We start from the raw sequence: 16,937 nt of genomic DNA on the forward strand, positions 1-16,937 counted from the left end.
TGAGAATTATTCATAAGGCAGACAGAGAGAGATACGCCGGATCACCTTTGTTGTCTGGACAGGTCTTGTGATTAGGTGTCTGACCCTGAAAGTGCACCCCTTTTAGTGCAACCAGCCTCGGATCTCATTTTGAGTAGCTCTATTATTTAGTCATTTGAATGCATCCTTCCGTCTCATTTCCATTTAATAATGCACCGCGCTAGGATTTGCTCATTAGATGTAACAATGCTCAGAAGTACAAACAGCTTTTGTGTGCTGGATCAGATGAAACCCCAGCTATGAATAAAAAAAAAAACTAGCTTAAAAAAGCAGTTGCTGTTACTTAGCCAGTTCTATCGCTCTTCACAGACAGCAGACAATAACTTTCTCCAGATTTCTCCTTCCAGCCTGCTTCACTTGCAGACAGGGATTTCCTCCTGCATCCAGAGCCAAGCCGTCACAGCCCAGCGATCAAGTGCCTGCCATCTGTGACTGAAGCAGATTTAAAGCAGGAGCTAATCTACACCGTCAGAGCGCCTTCATATTTGTATCCTCATAGAAACATACGTGTAACTCAACAACTGATGTGTCAATTTAATTCCATATGAATTTTGTTTTTCATCTCCTCCCTTTTTCAGATCTCACAACCTTACACAGCTATTTTTAGTTTTTGTTTCCGTGGAAAATGTTTCACCGATTAACCAACTAACAGTAATAATTTTAAAAAGTGACTCAATAAAGGTTTAGTTTCCTTCCTCAGGGCACAAACGTTTGCTTTTTTTGTTTCGCACACACAAGCAAAACAAGTTAAAAGTATGAAAGTATCCTCAGTCTGCTGAAGGGAATCTGGAAACCAAAGGTTCCAGGACGTGAACGGGAAGAAGCAGTGGGACATTAGTCAGTCATTACTGCACAAAAGAGCAGCTGTGACGCTGGGGTCCCTCTAAAGCTTCCTTTGTTTTCCCCATAGATTATGGGTGAAAAAAAGAGAAATGGAGGGAGGACCTCAATAAAACTTGCTGAAGCTTCACATTTTGAGGAAAAGGAAGAGGTAAAACAATACAAGCTTTTATTCTATTTGAGGCTAATTGGCGAGTCCTGTTGCCGTCTTACTTACACTCTCTCACCCCCACTGGAGATGTGGCATCAAAGTCCTCCTCAAAGTCCCCAATAGATTCCTCTTAATATAAGTTGTCAAACCTGGTTGAGGCAGTAAAAGTCTCATTTCAAGCTGTCATGGGAAAGAAAACTGACACCGGAACACAACAACCAGGAAGGAAACTGCAGTCAAGGTGACCCGGAAATCCAGAGCAAAGGAAAGTTCACCAACTTTGTCTAAACCACAAAACGAGTCGAGGACAACTGACACATGGAGAATAAATTATTACAGGAGGGACCGAGGGGGCACTGAGAGGCCCCGTGACTCCAGCGGCGGTTGAAACAAGGCACTGTGGGTGTAGACTGCAATAATTAACCTAATATTTACAAACAATAGTGTGCCTGTTACAGCTTTAATTTCATTACAATGTCTTACAGATTTAAGTAAGTAAGTAAGTAAGTAATATATATTTATACAGCGCGTGTAAATAATTTATTTACAAAGACGTTACACATGGCAGAGAGAAAGAAAACTGTCTTTACAAATATAAAAAAAACCCTTTAAATTAGTTTAGTTACAAGAAATTCACATTCAATTATTACTCAAAGGTCACATGCTCATCTCAAGTGCCACATCTCGCCTCCTTTGGTGTGACTGCTCAGACTGGTGAGTCCCACTTGAGTCCAGCTGAGTTGGAAATATTTATTAAAGAAGAATGTTTATTACAAACATGAGGATTGTTTTATTTAAATTATGAGGCAACAGAAAAGTATTGTATTTACTTTATGTTTATCTACCTTTATAAAATGATCATGTGTTACAACATTACAACTCAACTTGTTTTCTTATTCTCATAAACATACACAAATGAACAGATCAAAACTTCTTTTAAAATTAGAAATATTTTCAGAAATCTAATTTAGAGTCTAATCTAAAAGAGAGAGATGATCGTAGCATATGATCCTCACACAGCTATGAGCTCAAGAGGAGGGAAAAGTTATTTCCCAAACCTTTTAACCGCGAGCCCTTTTTCTCCCCCTTCACTTGTTGGCTTGTCCACTGTAATGTAGCCATTAACATATTTTGAGAGCAGTAAGCAGGAAGCTTAATTGGCCCTAATTACTCTCACTGCTAAATATGTACTCTAATGATTTGCTTCAGATCTGTGACTGTTTTGCGCAATTTCCCGGCCGCTGGCTTCATTATCCACGACTCCGTGGAACAAAGCTTCTTCTGAGTCTGGCCTTGTTTTGCTGCTGCTGCACAGACAGCAAGTATGCGAGGGAAAGTCATATTCCCTTTCGCAGCGACCCACAATAGAGGCTCTTTGTGAGGCAGCCAGAGTTAAAATGATTAGAAAGCTAAATCTCTGCAAAGACACAGTGTTAACTGACCACTAACCCTCTTTTTCTAATCAGTCTATATTAAATGAGCAGTCAGAGCTTTTTCATTTCAGTCGTGCTACTGTTGTGATAGCTGCATCTGTTCCTGGATGTTCTTGTTGTTGCAGCTGCTGCTGTCATTTGACTCCTCCTGCCTGTCTTCTACACTCTTTCTCCATTAGCTGAACCATCTTCGGCTTTTGAAGTGGGACTGTGAACATAGGTTAACGTGTGTCGGTCTACAATACCGCTGCTTTTTGTGTCAGGTTCAAACTAGGGACGCTCAGAAGATGGATCTTAAAGTCTTGTAAACTCCAGAATCCATGTTTCAACTAGTAATTTAAGACTATTCTGAAAGTTATCTTAATGATCGACTTCACCCAAAAAATAAAAAATTGAGTATAAATGAATCAAGTTAATCTAATTTCATTAAAACATATTACTTAATTATTATCATTTAATTTCAATCCAAATGATTAAAATTCTATTTGACATTCAAAGTGCTGTAAAAAAAATGAATGTATTAAGGTCACTTTTTGATTTGTTGTGATTTATTTGCTCTTAATAGTATTACTGTTAAACTCCTTTCCGCCCTGTTACACATAAAAGATAGAGAAAACAACAATTTCATATAAAACATTGTATAAGTTCAATATTTTGCAGGTCTAATGTGTCTTACATGATGTTATTAATGACACGTTATTATTATTTGTTATTAAGCAAACGTGATAAAGCAAAATGGCACAAATTTAGTTGGGAAATAAATGCATCTCAATTAATATAAGTACTAATGTAAGTGACTAAGTTGAATTATCCTTACATAAAATCAAAGTGACTATAAGAACCGACAGAAAGACAAAAAAACTACCATTAGCACAACAACTTCGAGCTAATGATGCCTTTCAAGTGGAGGGAAAAGATTCAATATTCCAAGAAACTCTGAAAGTGCTGATTCGAAAAGGTTAAAAGGGTATTTGAGTTTAATTGTGTTATTCAGGGTTGAGTGAAAGGTCACTTCCTTCTTTAAACCAGCTCTGAAGTAGTGGCTAGCTACTAGCTTCACGCCATCCCCCCCCCCATCCACGCCAGGTGAGGTCAACTTGCGACACCTGGCTTACACACATTGTCAAAGATGACAGCATAATAACCAAGCTATGACCTCAGCTGGACCTTGTGACATTCTAGTAATGCATATTTTTCATGTCAAGACCGTGAAAGGTTTTCTAATGAAGGTCTACACGAGCGAGGATCGACGCCGACAGAAACACGACACGGGGCTGACAGGTGGAAGGAAGAAGTTAAACCGCAGCAACTCACCTGTGTCTGAAGAAGTGCATTTGCGGATGGTGAATATGGAGCTCAGGTCTTCCTCGTCCTCCGGAAGTCCCTTCTGCAGGCGCTGGAGTTTCCTCAGGCTCTCGCTGCGCTGGTGCTTCATGGAGCGCACATGCTGGATCAGGTTGAGCTTGGCCTTGGTGGAGTAGCTGCACAGCACACAGTGGTAGTAGCAGGCATCACCCTCCACCGCATTTTCATGCTGCTGCAGGTGCTGTGGGAGGAGATGGTAGGAGAGCGAGACAGAAATAGAGGGAGAGAGAAAGAAGGAAAAAGAGGTTATTGTAGATGGCGGATATCTTGCTGGGCACCACTGACTCACTTTTGCTCACACTGCTGGCAAATGAACAAATCAATTCCCAATCACAGCCCTGTTGTTTAACATCTAGACCTCTTCCACTTCAGGACAACTGTTTGGACGGCACACTTTGTCTGGGAGAGTGTCTGTATCAGTCTGCTAACAGGACAGGAGAGGCCTGGGAGGTACACAACTCTCCGGAGTGCCAGGATGGGCAGGAATCGCATCAGCTACCCTTCAGAAGCCGCCGAGCCGCAGCCACGCAGACGGAAAGCAGCATTGATTCCCTTCACTCAACAGAAGCCTCCCGTCCCTGAAAAGGAAACTCCAAACATCTGCCTGTTTCATGCATGGGATACTAAATATTGATCAAGGCGAGTTAAATCCCTGCTTCATCGTGGAGGCGCACTCAGTCAGTGGTGAGGCAGGACGGGGACATTTAGGAGCAGGACATTCCATAACCTTCAGCGAGCACTAAACCGGCAGACGTATTGACCTGTCAACTGTTCCTGGAGGTCGCGGTCCACTGCGGGGTTCACGACGACACGCCGCACGCCCCCATCGTGACATGGTACCACCACAACCTCTTGGCACAACAGACAGCTCCGGTCTATTTACCTCCTGCATGACTCAATCGATGATGCAACGCTGGAACTTGTATGTGCAACAGAGTTATTGACCATCGTCCCAAAGCATCACTCTGATTGCTTCTCCATGTTTACAATTACACCCCAGACCCGGCGTGACCACTGGTGTCTCGTTTCAATAATCGATGAATCAAATACAATTTCAACCTACTCTGCATAGAGACGAAATTAATTATACAGGATAAAACAAATTTTGCTCAAGGTGTTTGTTTAATGCTCGTATTAATATGATTGAAAAATGTTTTATATATTGACTTTTCATTGAATTCATTGAATACAGAAGTAAATGACTGTTATATACAACAGTATTAATACACATATTCTATACTGCCATCTTTCTTTCAACCAAGTACCCAAAAATAAATAATATTCAGGAAAAGTCGATCATCGGAAAAGGCACATATTATGGTCGTGACAGGATTCAAGTATTGAAGTATTATTATTGTCATATTATTCAATATTAATGGAGCAAATGAGTTTCTGAGGCCTTGGAAAGACACCAATGAAGGCTTGTGCTTGCCTCGGACCAGTTCAATTCTTGTATCATGGAAGTTGTTGGTTTGACCTCATCGTATGCTTCATATTAATTGACTTATTTATTTTCTTTCTTATTGTGTAACCAAAAGAGGGATGGGGAATCTAAGCAGATGTTAATACAGGTCCAGGTGCCAGTTGAAAATATTCATATGAATATAAAGGCATCTCTTCCCGGATTAACTATAGAGCTATATAATCAGATAACTTTTTTATCAGCGTCTATTGAGTTGCAGCTCATGCCTGTGATTATTTATCCATCACCTTCTCACGTTCTTTAACTCTCTGCGGACTGTGATATAATCGAGGAAGAGCTGAATATATAATAATAATATTAGACATTTAACAATATTACCAGAAAATCAGCTGTTGACAGGATGGAGCAAAAGAAAAATGCTAATGTTGTTACATCCTCGTACCGTTTAGTTCTGCAATGATATTATAATGACACTATGTATTTATTTCTTTTACACCCAAAATATATATTATATCGAAGGAATGTAATTCAGGAAAATGAGGCCGACTGTGCAGAGTTATTATGTGATGGCTTAATTCTGTGCATCTGCGTTCCCCTTCTCCTCGCTTCAAACCATCAATGATGTCATGAATAGGTGTTGCAGGATATTGTGGGGAAGCCCCCTCGTTTCCCTCCGAGTCGAAATAATGCATCAGAGGAACAGTAGAAAACCTGAGAAACAGATTCAGTTATAGATAGCACCAAATCCATCACGCAAACTGCTTTTAGTCACAGCAGCTGTTTTGAATTAAAAGGGGGAAGAAAATGCAAATGACTCAAGTTTCTGAAATCTGAAAGAAGCAGAGTTCGAAAAAAAAATTTGACAGCACCTGACTTCAACTTCAAAGCAAGTCCCAGGAGGTAGAAAAAAAAATCCGAGGGAGTTTTATAGTTTCCCATAAAAAAAAGCCAAGAGTTTATATAGGAGTAAACCCGAGACCGCCTGCCCCAGAATTAGCTATAATTCACTCTGAGCCCGACTGGCAGGGAAGATAGCCTCAGCAGGGCCAAACCTGGGCTGCCCCACTGCTTGTACTTCTGTCTACAATGTCAAACGTTCAGACTTGTAAACCAGCTCTGTACTGGCCATGACCCAAGACATTCACTGCCTTTCAGAGCCAATAAAGAGCGACCGGCATCGTAGCCCTGGTTTGTTTAGTGAGCAGCTGTGAGAATAATAAATACCACGTGAAAATTATTTACTCTCAAAATATTCTTATTGTAACATGTGTAGTACACTGGTCGACTCGTTCACACAAGTGTGCAGGTCCACCGAAAACCCAATAATGTATGAGACGGAACAATGTCTGGTTTCTATGAATCGCCAATGAAGCTGCGAGTTGATAAATCACCTTCTACAAGAGTGCAGGAATTTGGCGGTTTAATGAAAAAGTCATGTTGGGCTGGAAGGTTTGTCGGTGGTGTATCTGGCCCAGTATCGTGGAGGCGGCAGTGAGAGGGCATGGGCCCAATGGCAGCGTGGGGATTCAGAAGCGCCACAAGTTAACAACTCTCATTTTGCCAGAAGAACTCTAAAATGTTAATGAATGATTTACTTTAAATAACAAATGGTGAACTCAAACTTTCCAGGTTCAAAGGTACATACTTAAGCGGTAGTAGTCTGATTTTGTAAGGACCAAATTCTTTGCTACATCTTGCTAGCTGATCTTTTTGGAAGCCTTTATCCTACACAAGTAGTTAAACTTCAAATAAGAGAATACTACGAGGGCTTGTGAAACCTCTTCTCCCATTGAGTACTTTAGTGGAGGCTGAAGCAGTGCTCTCTGCTTTTTTAGGTACACGAGGACGGCTGGTGTGGGCACCACCCCATCATCTCTCTCACAACTCTATATTGCACCTTGCCCTTTGAGTGGGCAACACAAGCCTGTATCAGTTCCACCACCCACCCAGAGCGCCGCATACATCTGCATTTCCAAGCACTTAAATGCACATGTAAAAGTGCACCTTTAACACTAACACTGTGGCAGCTAAGAGAGTCCAACTCACACAAGATGGAGGTGGGTATTACTGGAAGGCTGGAAAGTAGACAGAGAGCCAGTAATTTCAAAGAATGACTCCCAGAGGAGTCGTATTATACAGTGTGTGCACACATAGAACATATATAGACACACACAAACACACACAGCCACAAACCTTCTGCCAAGTGGACAATTATGTCGACCAATAAATTTGATATTGTGGTTAATCCAAAATTAAAACATAAAACAAAAGTATGAAACAAATGGCTTTTGATTGGTTTGAAGACACTAAATCCTCGTCTGAACGATTTCTACTCTCATTAAGAGGATCATTAAGAATCTACGATGAAGACTTCCATCAAATTTCTGTCACTATCAAGAGTGTAGCTGTTTAAAATGCACGCTTTTGATGACTTCTTCATTATCTCTGTTGAGTTTTTAAATTATTAAAAATACTAGAACTGTCTTCCATCGTTAGATTTATGTCGTTTTTCATTATTTACGTCAACAGACCATGGCTTGTGAGGTCGAGGTTGTGAACTCTTTAGTCTAACGTAAAAAGAGGAGCTCTTCCATTGAAGGAAGACTTCAATTAGATCTTCCACGATTCAAGCAACCCCAAAACTGTTAGGAAGAGAAAAGTCTTGGCCATATTTGCTGCAGCGACTGCTGCCCACACGACCCATACATGATAGACACTGGATAGATGGACAGTCTAACCGGGTACTCACACCAATACCATCCAAAAGTGAGTAAGATTTAAAAGTTAGTTTACCATTTGCTGACAAACTGCAACTCTCGTAAATCAGGATTATTTAAAATATGGGGAGATTATTTTAACTAGTAGGATTAAATCGACATCTAATCTGGGCCTCTGAGAAAACATCAAAGTAATGACCTCCGTCGCTCAAGCAACATTGTATTTGCACATGTGCGGAGATTTGTCGGGGACTTGATTCTCGTAAATCTGCACTCTGGGAATCCCCTGGAACACAAGCAGCGTCTTTAGAGTGGAATCAGCAACGGTCTGCACGATTCCAGGTCTGCCAGCAGCATGAACAACAGCTTCAACCGCAGAGCCCCCACCAGGTACAAGCTGTGGCGGCTGCTACGAATTAGCCACTGCAAGTTGCAGCACGCCCCAAAGAGTTCGGATGTTGGAAGACAGACTTGCTTATGCCTCCTGTGTCTCATCCACACCCTTTGTCCTTTCTTTACCCTCACTAATCCCAACACATCCTGTCTCTGTGTCAAGCCTTCCTCACTGTCTTGCAACAGAAAAGATCCATCACTACTTAGAGAATAAGTGGGTTTTAAAAGGGATACTATGGGCTTAAAATAGTGCCAGCTTACATTTACAGTGAACAAATATGTTGGAATTTAGTATTAAACTTGTTTCCACAGCCACCATTTCTTTAACAAAGTAGTTATTTTTCCTTCCGTTGGTTCATGTGTAAGAAACAGTGTTGCCAAAAAGATACAGGGTGTTGATACCTGGTGAAAAATGGCACATGACTTACCAGACAAAAATTATCTTTTTCTCTAATTAAAAAAGTATTGAAGAATAGATCATAGAATCAGTGGTTAATAGTACCTACTACATATTGTGGTCAAATTAATACTGACAGAAAAAGCATAAATTAAACTCTATTGTAATAGGAATACTTTAAAAATAAAACTTTGTTGTAATTCTAAAACTATCATTTTCTAGTTTTAGGACAAAGTTTGCAAACGTTTTATCTTTTAAGAACCATCACTGGTATCAGATCAAACCAAAACAAAAATGTAATTGTAGAAAACATAACAAATATTAAGTTTAGAAATTAAATATGAATAAAACATGTAACATAATATAATTCATTAAAAAGAAGATATCTAGTCAGCAATACTTCTGTCGGTGTCCAAAGATTTTGAAGTAGAAAGAGTTGAAGAAACATGGAGTTCCACACCGACCACTCTTACAGGCTTTAGCATTAAATAAAGCAATAATAATCGAATTCTGTTTGAAAGAATAAGATGCTAGAAGGTAAACAATGAGAACATAATTGCAAAGAGAAGCCAATCAATGCAGGCAGTCATTTGGGCCATGTAGATCGTGTGTGTGTGTGCTTAAGTGTGCACATTTGTGAAGCGCTTGCATGTCTTAGGAGAGCTAAAGAGAGCATGTGCGGTGACAAGCAGCTGAGTAATACGCCCTCCCGTACACGAGCACCAAACAAGAGTTGGGTAATTCTTCCTTCAATAATGACCCGAGGCTCTAAACAATAGCTCTCAATCAGCTGATCAATGTGTCCACATAATTCATGTGCAAGTCACTGTCTTTGAAAGGGTAGGAGGAGGATAAGCGAGCTGGAGGTAGAGAGATCAATGCCCTGCGTGGTGATAACGAGGCTGGGTCTATGCCCACAGGAGAGCCACGCCGGTGTCTGGGGTCGCTCTCATTAAGAACATTTGGATAAGCGTGGCTATACATGCATAATGTGCACTTCCAATAGTAGCCAGATAAACACACACACACACCCACCTTAATGAGCTCAGCCCTGCTGTTGTGACACACGGCATTGACTCCAAAACAGGCAGGAAATGATGTCAATCCAAAATAAGTAGGGAAAAAAAGAGTAGAGCAAATTAACAGCAAGCTGTTGCTCTCCTCTTCAGTAGCTAATTAGCAGCTTAACCTCCTGGTGCTTTTATGAAAGCCACGCTAGGGAAGGCTTGCCAAAATTGCAGTACAATAACTTTGCCTGCAGGAGGCAGGAGATCAGGGTGGAGCAAGGGGGGAACCTGCATGATTGTTACAGCCACTTGATGACATGTGTACTGGCGAGGTACCATCTGGAAGCAGAACAAGGCAAATCAAGACCTGCCTGCTCCGTATTTTTATTACCCACAGTGCTGAGTTAACATCACAACTCATGGGAGGCTGGAAGATTTACATTCCTCTGTCCAAACATTTTTTTTTAATTACTTCAACTCAAAACATTGAGACAAAGCGGTTTGTATCAACAAGTTACAGAGTTGAAAAAAAGGTAGGATGGGAGGAACCCATTTTTTGTCTCTACCAAAGAGGGAAAGTTGTTGGTCAAAAAAGGTTAAAACAGATGAAGGGATTTTAATGCTTGAAAAAGAGGATAATCTTGGAGGGATTAGCTGATTTCTATGATGTTTTTGTTCACCTATACATCTTCTGAAGGCTTGTGCTTTTCTAGTTGAAAAGTGGAATATACTGTCAATTTCTTGAACTATATGTAGTATACCTTTCCACAGTGAATCAACAAAACTTTATAACTCTCAATGAATTGCTACACTACACCTACAACTACCTCCTGTCCTCTAGATAGGAAATGACAACACTGCTGTCAATATCTAGTTCTCAACAATTACTGACAAGGACATAAGATGCCATATCTAAAGTCCAGAAAGCAATAAAATGTGTTTTTCAAGTTTTCTTTTTTTGAACTTCAAGTGAATTCAAAGAGAAATGGAGCATTATGAGAGTGCTCTACAAAGTTAAGGGTAATGGCGGGACAAAACCATTCTGTTGGATTAAGATACAGGCAAACACCACTTGTAATGATTAATGCAGCCAGTGAGAATTAAATTCAGAGCAGGAACATTACCCAAACACAATTAGTCCTCCAGAACAAACATCCCACAATGCGATGAATGCAAATTCCTGTTGAGGCGCTTCACTACTCTTGGCTTACATATCTCTATTCCCACCCAAAAATGGACCAAACATGCTCAACAAAAGCAAGCAACAAGAGCTCAGCTTGCTATACTTGCAGGTCTTCCTACGCTGTTATTGTCACTGTAGATTTGGGCCGACCAAAACAACACAAAGGAAGAAACAAATCCAGTATCCTGAGGCTTGTATTATCCTACGCTCAACCCTGGGGTTCTCAGTTTGGTAGTGTAAATATTTCATTACCACCTAATGAGTTGTTGCTTCAGGTTACACAATAAAGCTGTGCCTGTTGAAATGCTGTGTGTTTTCCAAATATACACTTTCCTTTTGATGTCCAATTACAACAAATGTGGATGTTTAAAGGCTCTTGGAGTATGTAGGATTCAGGAAAGGGAAGAAACCAGCGAGTTGTACACAAGAGAAGTAGGAAGTAGAAAAAATTAGAAACGAATATGAAAAAAAAAACTATATAGGCAGGCCTTTTAACTTACTGAACAGTGATTGTGTTCTACGTAGTCAATGCATCATCTTATCCACATAACAGTTAAATAATATTCCGGTTGGTGAGTTCCATCTGAATCTAAGTAGTTATGGAGATTGGTTATGAAATGATGACGTCCTTTGAAGAGAAATCATGTTTTAAAAGAACTCAGCGGGAGCTCGTCTTGAAACAGGTTGAGTGGACAGAGAAGGGTAGGTGGTCTTGGTTTGATGAAGCTTGAAGTAGCTTTCATAAATGCAGTACTAGTTGAGGGCTCTTTCAACAAAGCATCCTGCATTGACCACAAATCTTTCTCCCTGATGAAAATTGTAAGAGCGCCAGCTGGAGGTGCACTCCGGTCTAATTAAAAGAGATATAAATAGAATATATATTTTTGTCAAATAATTACACTTTTGAAGAACATTTGCGCTTCACTAACCATGACCAAATTCCAACCAGTCTATCCCCACCAGGGAAACATCTCACTTGTGAGAAATGGTTCCCCATCACTCCCCAGAGTAAGTCGCTAATACGTTGAGGTCTCTATTGCTAAGACTTGTGTAAAAGGGGCATCCTGTTTGCTCATTAGCCGTAGCATTATTTTGCTTTGCACTGAAGGCGAAACAAAAGTGCTCATCGACTGGAAAATAATCAATCCAGGATCAATAACCTAAACCCTCATAATTCCCAGCGCAGCATAATTGCAACTGAGATATCGTTGTCATCACCGAAAATCAAACACGCTCCGAGCTAATTGGGGAAGCCAATCGTATCGGCCGTGGAATTACTTGACGGTCAGTTGTTGATTCAGCTGGAACGATTCACGAGACCATCTCAAAATAGAAAAAAATTTAGGAACTGTGTTCAACAATGTCACTTTCACTTGTTGGCAGCAGGAGCGATGAGAAGTTTCTCAGCTTCCTGACATGGCGTGGCCTCACCTCTGCTCAATCGTGCAAAAAACTCTCAAACTATACTTCAAAGCCGACCACTTTTCCCCTTCCTGTTTATTGATTAGATAGAGCTCTAGTTCAGTAATTGTGCAGTAAATCAAGCATGGTGAGCACTAATCTCAACCTCGGGAGGAAAGTGTTAAAGGTAGAACCTGCTGAAAAGTGCATAATTATGTTGAGCTCAGGGCGAGGAGATGTGGCTCCTGCTCACATTTCTCATCCAGAGGCAGAAAGGGAATGTTTGGAAGGGAAGAAACGAGAAGTGTCTTCTGTTTCAAACCAGCTCCGGCTCTTTCAGTCCTCCTGCCTCTCAGTGCATTCCCAACCAGAGCGCCGGGGGCGCCATGCTTGTAAAGAAACCACAGCCTTTTGAGTGCTTCTTGTATTTACAAACGGAGGCATGTCGGAATCAGAGACATTACCACATAACACATTAAACAGCTGGCAGATTGAGGATTTATGACTGAAAGACAGCGGACAAACAGCTGATCTCTTTTTTTCAATGAAAGCAAAGTTACCAACAATAAAAAAAACATCACGACTTTCAGGAAGTTTACAGTTTGAGACGCACAACTTTCTCCGATCGTTCACCTCTCTCTCCCTCAATATAACCCCTCTATATGTTGCTGCTGCAGTCTGGTCTCAGTTTTTATTTCAGCCTTCATCAGCAGGGATCTAAAAATAAATGATGAATGGAACATGATATTTTAAATTCTTATCCCTTATCTGTTCTTACAGGGAAATAATGGGGTAGTTAATCCTGCAGATCCTACTCAAATTGATTAATCAGCACATGCGGACAATCAAATAAATGATTAATATTCTTCCGTTCAGTGGTCGGACAGTTACCCCTGAACCATCAGTAATAATTCAGGAACCCTCCCTGGACCACAGGCTGCAGCTAGTCAACCTCACTCAGCATCAGCTCTCTGATGTTTGGCAGGACTTTGAACTCACTGCACCACAGTTACAACAATCTTCCTTTTCCAGATACTCCTTCTATATTTATGGATTATACAATGCTGTTTTTTATGCCTGAGGATACGATAGGTCTAGGCAATAATACTGTATTATGGTATGCATTTATATGACTGGACCTCTGGGAGTGTCACACTTGTTCATGCTAGGAGGTCAATAAAGAAAAATAATAAATCATAATAATAATATAATAATAATAACATAATAATCATCTTTTACAAAAACGTGTACGGTCCAAGGCTCAAATCGAGAAACTATGAGCAAGTAAGTTTAGCACAATTTCCTTTTATCCTTGAAGTAAAAATAATTCAAATTAATTATTGACATGCATAAACTCAACTGCACCTGAGTTTTAAAGGATGAAAAATGGGTGAAATTGTAAGATTATGACCAAATTGGTCCCAGAATGGACCATGTTGAGGGTGAAATGGCTCAGGCTTTGATGGTGTTCCTCACAAGTTAAACTCAAGTGTAGCAAACAAGGTCATTTTATCTGGCCTGCAGGACTTTTTAGATTTAAATGCTCGAAGATGTAAATGTTAAAATAAATATAAATGCATGTCCTCCAGGTGAACGTGCAATTCTTCTTTTCTGAATTTGACACATTTGCTGCGATATTTAGCGATTCATTAAATTCTAAAAAATGTACAATATTTTTGCATAAATAAAATCCAAATCTGTACAAGCGACATCTCACACCTCACTAATCCCTTCAAGAGGCAGCGTGTGGTTTGTGTGCAGCTGGTTGCCAGACTCATGTGCAGCTGTCTGCTGTGACAAATGCAACATAACCACCATCGGGACAGAGTGACTCCTCGCTACGCTGCCGCTTTACCACACCGGCTCGTCATGACAACACCGACAAAAATACAAGCCACCTAGTGGGAGTTTAAAGTGCTGATGTCAGTTTAAAAGCCGTGTGCAAGATAGCTGCACAACCAGAAGACAACTTGTCTCTTAAATAAGTATCCATTCAGTAGTCTTTCCAATATGGCTCGTGATATATAGCCTCATCTTTAATGGGCACGGCCGCGGCGTGGAGGGCAGTATCATGAAAAATCATCAGTTTTATATAAGCATTACAGTTCACTTTGATCTGCTCTCTTGCTCCACTGTTTATAAATCAGCCACACAAATATTTATGAGCGAACAGGGAAAATGGCTGGTCTGGTTTGTATCTCTGCCCCCTCTCTCTGCGGCTGACGTACAGATGAGGCCGCGGCAGATAGCTGGAGCATAAAGTCTCCCGGACACATCCATCATATCTGGTGCAGGCTCTGGCTATTGTGTGGCCGAGGGAGAAACTATCAAGGCCACTGAGCAGGAAGGACGCTTCATATAGTGTAGGTGACAAATAACATAGAGAACTACAGAATGGAATTAGAGAAAAATGCAGGATTTAACTTTTCAAAAACAATGGTGCCTGCTGTGTTTGTATGTGTTATTTTAATTGTGTGTGCTTCCTCCCAGAGGCAAAGAAGTGGTCAGCTTGTTGAAAACGTAGTAGCTAAGCCAGCTTGTATACCAGGAACATGAGAAATGGATGTCAGAACTCACCAGGAACTCTCACTGACCTGCCTCCAGAATGACACGCTACAAGTCAATGCCAAACTTCAGATTGTTTAACTTATGATGCCGCGGTGTCGTCTCATCGATTGGACATGTAAACCATTGGAACCCACCACTAGTCCCTTCCTGGTTTTCACAAGCTTTATTGAGTCAAGCTGCTCATTTACAATTGACAATGTCGCCCAACATTTATTTAATCAAAATCCTTAGATTCTTCTTTCAGCCTATGGAATATCGACAACAACAATGTGCTTAATGGAACAGGAGGCGCCAGTATTTTTCTGGAGCTCACTTGCACTACACACAGCAACTCTTTCTTACAGCGAAACTCATGACACTTGAAAAGATTTGTGGATCTTGATAGTGATTTAGAACATTGTCTTTTCAAAAGTATAACCTGCTAGACATAAGTATTTATGATGAACAATTCCAAGTATGTGTTAAACATATCTCTCTTTGACTCTAATGACCATGTGTGTTTCAAACAATGGGAAACTGATATCACATGTAGATAATAAAATCAACATATAACATGGATGAAAGGATCAATATTTCGATTTTTAACTCTCACTTTTGTTGGGTTCACCAAAAAATAATACATGTTATGGAGCCAATGTGAGTCTATTTAAGATGATAGCCTTCTTTATCTGTACAAAAAACTTGGCCTTAATACTGACAAAATAAAAGTTAATTTACACATTTGTGATTATTTACATCATTAACAATATAGTTCAACAACAATGAAGATTCTGAATAACCTGAGTTAGTAAGTTTTAAACCCTCACCAGCTGCCTCCTGGGTGATACATCACCAGTTAATCAGTAACCAAGCTCAATAAATGAAGACTCGTAGTTCTGATTCGGCAGCTGCCTCCCCATGAGCTAAACCTCTCTGCAGCGCACACGGAAGGACGAGGTCCAGATCTATACACTATAATTGCTCCCCCCAGCCCTGACCTTTGAACCTAAATCTCTCTGATTTAGCTTGTCTTTATTAAATCCACAAGTAAGTAAATATTCTCCCGTGATGACTCGCCATTCTACACACACCGATGGAATCAAGCTACTTTTAAACCTGACCTTCAAGTTACGACTCCACTGACGAGTTCAGGCAAGATGAGTTCACACGTTGTTGACAGTGGACTGGCTGACAAAGACAGCTGATATTGATTTTTATAATTTCAAACATGGAGGAGAAAAACACAAAATCAGACATGTGTCAATACAATTCATGTGATGCAGGGAGTAACAGCTCGGAGTTTGTATCAGTGTGTGGCTGTAACATCGGTGGCAGTGCTGGTACAGGCTTGTCAATCGATGCCTTGATTGGCAGTTAATGGCTTTTCCTGTTCTGCCTTGGTAACCTTGGCCTGATGGCTGTTGGTACTGATCAGAGTCAGCAAATGAAGTTTGATTTTTGTGTTTCAATCTTTGTCTTTGTGCTGTTTTAAGACTTCATCACGGCCTAAATACCCGTCGATTAACAAATCTCTATGAAAACACAAAATTTGCGATTCACTAAGAACTACGAGTCACCATTTTAGTTGTGTGTTTAAACTACAATCAACTGCATTCATCTCCTTTTCATCCATCGTCTCTGAGAAAGACTTTAAAAATTGTACATCTTTCTAAGAGTTGTGTTTTACTGTTGTGCGAAGGCCGCTGACCTTTGGCTCACAACACTGCGATCCAGAGATCGTCTGCATGAATGAATGCTGAATAAGGTGGAATAATAAATGTGTAGGTGGAGCGTGAAGGTGCAGGAGATCAACTTTTTCTCCCATCCTCCGTCTATTCTGGGCATCAGTTTGTCAAGAAGGAATGTGACGGCCATAAAGAATCACTGCCCTTGAGAGGCTGAAGAGCATTCTTGTCCCCACCTCTACTTCTGTCTCAAGTTTCCCAAATCACTCCTGTTCTGTCTTCCAGCAGTAATTAAAGACTTTATAGGACACAGCACCTTTGGGACAAATAACACTTGGGAACATTCCTAGAGTTAA

At 40.5% G+C, this 16,937-nt stretch overlaps 1 protein-coding gene across 2 annotated transcripts in view; it reads right to left on the bottom strand.

Moving 5' to 3' along the window:
* zfhx3b (zinc finger homeobox 3b) overlaps window positions 1-16,937 on the bottom strand; it is a 114,160-nt gene that overhangs the window by 49,354 nt on the left and 47,869 nt on the right. For both annotated transcript variants that reach the window (XM_087792796.1, XM_087792797.1), the window contains exon 5: window positions 3,778-4,009. In XM_087792796.1, the coding sequence (XP_087648922.1) occupies window positions 3,778-4,009 (232 nt within the window). The remainder of the gene's footprint in view (window positions 1-3,777; window positions 4,010-16,937) is intronic.

Source organism: Callionymus lyra, chromosome 6 (assembly GCF_982586985.1).
Source record: "Callionymus lyra chromosome 6, fCalLyr1.hap1.1, whole genome shotgun sequence".
Taxonomy (NCBI): Eukaryota; Metazoa; Chordata; class Actinopteri; order Syngnathiformes; family Callionymidae; genus Callionymus; species Callionymus lyra.